The 8,547-nt window shown below is 49.1% G+C and overlaps 1 protein-coding gene across 1 annotated transcript; it reads left to right on the top strand.

Moving 5' to 3' along the window:
* The first annotated feature begins 362 nt into the window (after positions 1–362).
* On the top strand, positions 363–7,683 carry CUEDC2 (CUE domain containing 2). The gene is made up of 8 exons (XM_009582095.1): positions 363–456; positions 1,309–1,452; positions 1,777–1,838; positions 3,237–3,370; positions 4,473–4,643; positions 4,984–5,045; positions 6,703–6,763; positions 7,155–7,683. The coding sequence occupies exons 1-8, from the start codon at positions 383–385 to the stop codon at positions 7,299–7,301; spliced, it is 855 nt and encodes a 284-aa protein (XP_009580390.1). The 5' UTR covers positions 363–382; the 3' UTR covers positions 7,302–7,683.
* The last annotated feature ends 864 nt before the right edge of the window (positions 7,684–8,547 follow it).

The raw sequence follows: 8,547 nt of genomic DNA, 5'->3' as shown, positions 1-8,547 counted from the left end.
GGGAGGTGTCCCAGGTCCTGCAGCTGGACACATCTGCATTTCCAGCTTTGCTTCCTGGAGGGGACAATTTAAATGTACAGTACAGCTGCATACTGCCAGCATCAACACAACCAGAAGAGGCCCAAGATATTGGGCTGCTTTGGGCTGGTATTTCCCATGGATCCTCATACTGCTGCTTTTTGTGGATATCTTTGCCTGCTTTTACCCAGGGATGACAAAACACATTGGAGGAGTTTGTGAATTGTTCGGATGGGAAGAGCACACTTGGCTATACCATGCCTACCTTTTGATCTTGTTGATATTTTGATCTACTTCTTGCCTTTGAAATTACATGGAGTTTTCTTTTTCATCCTCTTTTTTAGAGAAAAAGGTTTAGAGAGACATGGAGCTTGAAAGAATCATTCGAGACACATTGACACGTTTCATCCAGTCCCACATCCCTGCAGCAGACCTCAGGTATGTTGAGATAGGAAGATCCAATATCATTGTTCTAGCTTGAACTCTGCATTAATTGTTCCTCCACACATTATATTGAACTCTGTAGCTTTCCTGTACTTTGTGTTGCTTTTCCTTAAGTCAGATCCAGGATGCAGGTAATTTGCACAGGCTCTGATGGGAATGCGTGAACAACTATCGTTTAGCATTGCAATCTAGCAATGTCATTGCTTTGACGACCAAAATGATTAATTTCCTGTCCAGTGGTACACATTAGAATATGGGATTCCCTTTGTTCCACAGTGCTCCCAAGGGCTTTCTGAGCAGCATAATGCTATGTCAGGGCTCTCCGTATTTTGAACTCTGCCTGCATGCAGAGGTACAGCCACCTTGAGGCTGGACACAGCAGCTGGTTTTGCAGCTGGTGGCAGCAGTGACACAAGTGTGGAGAGCAGCAAGCAGAGAACACTGCATCCCATAGAAATTGCAACTTGACAGAATTTGATGACCTCACCTGAAACACCAGTCAGCATAGAAAAGTCAGGGTTTGAGCACTTGGAGTATGTTGGTTAGCTCAGCTGAAGCACCTACAGGAGCACAGCCTCTGGGCACACACTGGGGCTTTCATTCAGTGCTGCCCAGGAAGCAGGATGGCATGCAGTATTTTATCCGTAAATGATTCCCACTCAACCACTGACCACCTGCTACCTGGCTTTACTGGTGGGATCTGCGCATAAGATACAGTCCACATAGGTCCTGCTGCTGCTCTATTAGAAAGACACAAGGTTAGGGGGAATGGGGATGAAGAGAGAGAGAGAAAAAAAATGGGCCTGTTGACCCTGCTGCCATTTCCTGTGTTCTCTCTGTCTCCAGTGGGATGGATGATGTTTTCTTCTCTTATATCACGGGTGTCCTGGAAGAGCTGGGCTCACCAGAGTCCTCTGAGGAGATTTTTGATATGGACACCTTTGTGGAAATGATGGAGGCGTATATCCCTGGTTTTGCAGAAATCCACAGGTATGTGAATGTTACTGCTTTGTATGTGCATGCCATGCACTGGGGGCCTGGACCCAAGCCCCTCAGTACCATAAATTCTTTTGTTATACCCAGTTGAAGATGTATTAGTACCAAATCTGTGCCATTATGATTAAGTCGGTCTTTGCCTGAATACACAGATGCTAATTCCAGTATAGTTTGCAAGTAGGTTCTTGGACATCTGAAATACTGGTTTATTTTATTTGGCTTCCCATCAAGCCTTGTATTTCTATAAAGAGGTAGCCAAATAGGATAGGCTACTGCTTTTATTCCTCACACTAATTATACAGCTTCTGTCTCTTGCAGTGGGGATGTTTGTGAAATGATGTTCTCCCTCTCAGAAAGGCTTGGTGAAGCTCGCAACAAAGGTGAGTTACACAGACAGTCTCAGCACAAGAAGGTATATTCTGCACGTGTTTTCAGTCTTAGTGTTTGGAGTTGAGCAATGTCACAGGATAAAATACAATCTTGTTTGCCACAGTTAGGATCCCATAAGGTAGCCTAAATTGATGGGCAATTTTTTTTTTAATGTTCAGTTGGGTTTTTGATATCAACACGTGAGAGGTTTGAGTCATACGGAATACAACACCTCTGTTGAGATCAAATCCAGTGTAATAAAGAAGAAATAGCAGATACTGGGCTGCTTGTTGAAATTCTGCTGTAGGTTAATTCTGACAGTGAGTATTTCTGCCTGCCTCTGATAGCCATCTGCTTAAGCGACAGTACCACTAGGCAGCCTGTGTCAGGTGCACCATCAAACAAAGAATCCAGCTGATTATGTGTATCACTTCTAGACTTTGAGCATCCTCAAAGCTCACTTCCCATTCACCCATGAACCCTGGCACAGATGCAAAATCAGCAACAATGTGCTCTGGCCTGCACTATGCAGGACTGCAGAAGACTACACTATCCCAATGGCCCTTTCTAACTTCAGCATTCACAGATCAGCTGGATTGCTATATTAATCAGCCCCAAAGGTACTTCCCACTAAAGAACAGACAGGTGAAGTGCCTGGATATTAAACCTCTCAGGACACACCAGTCTGGATTTTGCTTATCTAGCAACATCACTACAGTCTTGCCAGAAAGCTACACAGTGTAGAACAGACAATCCTGTCTTTTATCTTACTTGCTGCTTTCTTGAACTTGACAAAATCTACTGCTCTGCACTGGTCCCCTGCATCCTACCCTTTGAGGATCCTGATGTAGCCAGGGTGTGGAAGGACAGCACCATCCCAGTTTTAGGGAGGACAGTACAGAGGTGAAACAATTCTTCTTACAGTGACACAGAAGGAGCCTGTAAAGAGAGGTGCATCAGAGTAACCTGATCACAGGATGTGCTGGCTCACATACAGCCTGGGGACTACCAGAGTGTATTCCCAAATTTAAAATCAAAACCACACCTTAGTTCAAAGTTAGAGCAAACACCAGGGAATTCTTAGAAATGTAACAAAAATACCGTAAGTATCCACAGCCACAGCACTAGAGGGCTGAGAGTTGACAGATAGAATTGAATTCGCAAGCAGCCCACGCCCAGTAAGGCCTGGGAATGCAGTGCTCGGGCACTCCAGCGTGCGCTAGCACTGCTTCCCTGCAGGTCAGTGTGAGCAGAGCTGCAGCAGTCCCTGCTGAGGGCAGGAGGAACAGCAGTGCTTCCCAGGGATTTGCTTTGGCACACGATGCACTATCAATCTAATGCCAACAGAAAGCACAGAGCTCTAGCCTTAGTGGGACAGTTCCTTAGGAGATAATCGCTATGTCTTTAAGAAAAACCTGGCCAAAAGGCTGTGGAAAGCGGGAACGAAGCACCTTCTGAAGACCTGACCAAGAGCCAGGAGCCTGGAGCTGGAGCCTGCAACAGGGAAAGGCTGTGCACTCCAACAGATGGAGCCAGGGCCCAGGTATGAGCACCTCACAGAGGAGCAGGAGCACTGGGGACAGTCACCCAGCACTAGGCTACCAGCACCGCCTGAGGGCATTTTCTGACTGGAAGAAACCACAGCATAGTCTGGTACACAGCATCACTGGTGTCTGTGATCTCCTCTATTGTATGGCCTGAGCAAGACTGTGTCAGTAAGTGGAAAAAGAAAATTACGTGCTGACAGAAGAGTACGAGCCATTGCTCTGTCTCATCCTTTCCAACCACTGGAAAGGATGAGCCAGAGCGATGGTTGAGAGAGGCTGTCCCAGTGCCCTCAGAGATCCCACAGCAGCACCGTGGGGACGCCTCTGCAGCGCTAGCCAGGCTCCACCCTGCTTCACCCTGTTCCTCTCGCCTCACTCCACAGTTTGAGCTGGATCACCATTTCTCTCCCCAGCTATCATGCAGTATCTGCACAGGAAGCAGTCACGTCTGGGTGTCAGTCCTGAAGATGCCGGTCCCACCCCCAATGACCTTCTGTGCACTTACTGAGCTATACAGCACTGAGTTGTTGGCCCAGCAGCCCTGATCCTGCAGCACCATTCAGCATGACCCATGCTACAGGCATGCAGCACCTGGCAGATCCCCCCCTATGCTCTGCTTGCTGTTTCTCCAGTACTGATCTCTTACTGCTCTGCAGCGCAATCATTCTGTGTCCACAGCCTTCTAGCAAGTGCTGCTGCTGCGCTTGCTTCTGATGTAGCCACAGGACACTGTGTTTAGCAGTCCCTTCCCTTTCTGATCAAAGCACATACAACTTCACAAGGTGAGCGTGAGTTCAAGCATTTGCGTCGGTATCCAGAAAGCTCACTCCTAAGGAGACACATAGTATGGCGACACAGATGAGCCAGTTCACAGCAGCCCTACTTCGGGGGGAGATTAAGGAAGAGTGATGCTTTGTCCTTGCAAAGATACAATCCCCTGTTAGCTTCAGGAATGGGATTTAGTCACGCTTATAAGGAGAGAGAGCCTTCAGCTAAGGGCAAGCTGAATTTCCTGACAATGCAAAACCAGAGAGGCCCTTTTCAATAGCCCTCTCCTCACTGTATCCCCAACTTACCTCTGTCTCTTGCTCCAACTAGGAAGGCAATGACTTGAAGGATGGGGTGGAGCTGCTACTGGAGATGTTCCCAGCCTGTACTGTGAGCCAGGCAGAGAAGGCACTTGCCATGGCCTTGGGGAACTTGGAGGAGGCAGTGCAGTTAATTGTGGAGGAGAAGGTGGAAGTTGGCCCAGCAGGTGTGAGTGTGAAGGTACTGTACTGTGAGCTGGGTGGCAGTGGGTCAAGGAGCAGGGCAGAACTCAGGGACACACAGGCGTTCGGCGGTCCACTGCAAGCAGAAGCTTTGACTGCAGGAACTTTCTGTGCAATGAGCCAGGAGGATCACCCAGAGCAACAGCCCCTCTCCCTCCCTTGGCTGAGTACAGGCCATACCCACAGCCGAGCCAGCACCCCAGCGGAGCTGTGGCTGGCACCCCCCTTCCCACAGCGGCTGGAGTGCTCCACCAGCAGCTGGGCTCACTGAGCTAGCAGGGGGGTAGCTGTACACCCCACGTGTTTGCTACTCACGCACTCGCCTTGTCTCCTCCCAGGAACTGGCACGGCCCCGCAAAGCGCCCAACCACGAGGAACTAAAACAGGTTATCCTACAGAAGTAAGTACCCAGCAGCAAAGAAGCCCTTATTCTGCTCCCAATAAAAGAGGAGGTGGCAGTTTGGGGAAGGTCAGAATGACAGTGTGGTCTATAAAGAACTTGGGGTTATGATGCTTAGTAAGGATGCCATGAAGCTGATTTGGGTATAGCTGAACACATCTAAGCACAAATATAATCATCAGGTGGGGGAAAAAAAAAACAGGTTTGGGTTTCTTTTAGAGCTCTGGCACAGAAACAGATTACCTGCACCAGCTGGGTCACAGCACTGGCTGTGTGTGAGGTTTCAGCCTCCTACAGGTATAGCGTAAATCACAGTACTGTCAGCTAAGGTCCCAGTTAAAGGTTCAAGGCATGAACATCATGCTGCAGCTCAGGTAACACATGGTAACTTGTAGAACCACAGCAACTCATTCGTACCTCCATCCTTGGAGACAGTCCAAACAAGGCTAAAGATATCTTTAAGAGACTGCCTGTACAGCAACACTGGGAAGATTAAATCTCAGTTGTTGATAGTGTGAATTCAATGCATTTAAAGAAACCTCTCCGAAGTCCCCCCTATGGACTTCTTGGAAATGAAAGTGGCTTTAGATTGGTTTACCTTTATTCATTTCCAAAAGCATTTAATTCTCAATAGGAGAACCCACAGTGTGGTTTCATCGATCTGCTTTAAGAGCTCAGCTTTCATGAGTATCCTCCTGCAGGCACGCAGATTCCACATGTCTGTCCAGCCATGTCTTTTCCACCACTTTACATCCTCCCCAGTGACAGAATAAACAGTTGATGGGCTAGGGAAGGTAAAGCAAGGCAGAATGGCATCCAGACAGAATTAGCATCCCTGTCCTTGCCTGTCTCCTGTGCAGGCTTATTTCAGAGTGACATGCAAGGGAACAAAAAAGCACCAGCTGTTAGTTATGTTTCTGGGAACTTCACTTTAATGACATTTTGGCAACATCCTGTATTTTAAACATCACTCAAGCACAGGTACAGAGAGCAGATCACCATAGCTGAAGATACACAGGAGCAATTATACTAACTACTGAGGGAGAAGTCATGGTCAGATGTGCTGTCCACCTGCTAAACCAGCACCAAAGTCTCAAGAGTAGTGACTCAGCAGTAAAGCAAGCAAATGCTTGCACCCTGATGTTTCAGTCACACAGGGAATGAGGTGATGCTTTTATGAAGTTGCTTCCAGCACAGACCTGTTTCATAGTCAAGTAGTAGGAGGAGTGTGAAAAGAACACCATCTCTTCAGGGCAGAAGCAGCCAGCTTGGTCCTGTAATCTCACCTTTGTCTCCTTTGGCTGCCATCACTTGGGCTTAGAAGGAGCAAAGCTGCCCCAATGGCAGAGCACACCAGACCTTGGCACCTCTCTCAGTTGTGCAGGGGCAGGCAGCATTCTCAGCAGCCTGTTTTCAATACCCTTCACGTGCGGCCAAGGATGCTACTCCAGGAGAATCCTGCTGGATTCTCACCAGAAGGATGACACACTTCTTGCCTGTTTCGTCCAGAGGGGAACAGTAAGTGCTCCTATCTGCAATCTAGGCAAGTAGGACACATTGCACAGCCACAAACCAGCCAGGGGAGAAAGGACATAAGCTGTGAATAGCCCCAGGCAATGCACGTTACCATGTTCACTAAATGCTGCTTCTGTTTCAGATACATGATGGTGGATAGTGCAGATGATCAGAAAACACATCGGCCAGCTCCTCCCAAAGAGGTAAGAAGAGCAGTCCCAGCTCACCAGCAGTTTGAATGTCCTTTGGCTACAAGGTTTAAAAATCAGGCTGCGAGACCAAAAAGCAAAGGGGCAGTCCCAAGGCAGGACTGTTCACAGACCCTGCTAGTCAGCAAAGAAGGAAGATTAGCTTAGCTAAGGTGCTGCAGGGTCTGTCAGTTCCTACCATTCCTGACTAGCATGGCTCCTGCTCCCCCCGCATCAGACAGCTTCCTTCCCAGTTTTGGCCAAGATTCCCAACACAAAGGATGGATAAAGCAGCCCACTCCAGTCTTCCTGCACCCCAGAGCACAGCTCTGCTTCTGCTTGTCCCCTCCCTCTCCCTAGCAGTGTGGCTGTCCATCCACTTGGTGTTAATGTCTTTCCTCTCCAGGCTCCCAAGAAGCTGATCCGCTATATCGATAACCAGGTGGTGAGTACAAAGGGAGAGAGGTACAAAGACATCAAGAAGCCTGAGAGTGAAGAGATGAAGAGAACCTACATCAGCCTCAAACCAGCCAGGAAGTACAAGTTCCACTGACAGCCAGGTCCTCCTGCACTTCAGCCTCCACCTCGCTGGCCAGGCATGGCAGGATGGACATGTGGCACTAGGGGTGAGGGGACTCCTCCACCTGTCACTAACTGGAACTAACCTGGGAGCCAGGATGCTGCTTTCAGCTTCCTCAACTAACCCAGCTGACAAGGAGGAGCCTTCCCTCCTTGTGTAACTGTCCCTCTGCCCCCAGGGGCACACTACAGCAGCTCTCCGGGGCCTGGGCATTCTCTGCTACTCCTTGCATGGGACATTTTTAGACCTAAGATGTGGCTTGTGCTTTTGCAGCAAGCTTTTTACAAGTCTGTGTGCACTGTTGCTTTAAATTGAGTGCCAGTGTTAATAAAGATGATGTGAGTTGGTGTGTAGTCCAGCTGGAGCATGCACATGCTTTACAGACACCGCCTCCAGTCCCTCCTGGGGCCAAAGATAGGAGCAGGGTCATCCTCTCTTCCCTTAATTACTCTCTTCATCACGTTCACCACAAGATGTAGCTGCTGTTTGGTTAACCACCTAGTGGATACAACGGCTGAGGCTGAACTCCAGACCAGAGCTAGGCTCTCCCTGCCAACGCAACCTGCAGCACTCCATAAACTCCAGCTGACATCATGGCCAGGGCTACTGCCATTTCTTACCACTTTTGAGTGCCAAAGCTCCAGCCATGCAACATGGAGCAGGATATAGTAGCAGGCCTGGGTGCTACTGAAATGTTAAGTCAGAAGCTGGAAGAAACAAATGGCAATGACTAATTGCTTTCAGTGACAGCACAGCTAGGTTTGGTCAGTGAAACTGCAGTTAGGAGTGTGTTCCTGCCTTGTGCTAGCCTAAACCAGCACCCTTGGCCTGGACAGACACACTGCCGGTGCTGGGGCCATGCCAGTGCTTTGGTGCCAGGCTGGACAACGGCTGCATGCTGGAGCTGGGCTCACTCCGCCCTCCTCCCAGAGCCCAAGAGGAGGGCTGGTGGCTTTTCTCCTTTCTGCTCCAGCTGGCCTGGTTTGTTCCCAACAGCTCTGCTGGCATGCTCTGCACACCCACCCCAGGGGACAGTCCCCATCAAAAACTCTCCTGCTCTCTGGACAGCTGCCACTTAGAGATTTAAAATACAACAAATAATAAATCCTATTAGCTGGCCTGGCCAAGGCCTGTTCAGCACCATGGTGTTCCTGCAAGTCACTCGCTCTCTCCACGCCACTGCAGAGGGAGTTGCTTTCCCCAGAGGCACCAACGAAGC

The sequence above is a fragment of the Fulmarus glacialis genome, unplaced genomic scaffold (assembly GCF_000690835.1).
Source record: "Fulmarus glacialis isolate BGI_N327 unplaced genomic scaffold, ASM69083v1 scaffold28107, whole genome shotgun sequence".
NCBI lineage: Eukaryota > Metazoa > Chordata > Aves > Procellariiformes > Procellariidae > Fulmarus > Fulmarus glacialis.
This window is presented reverse-complemented; position numbering and strand designations above follow the sequence as displayed.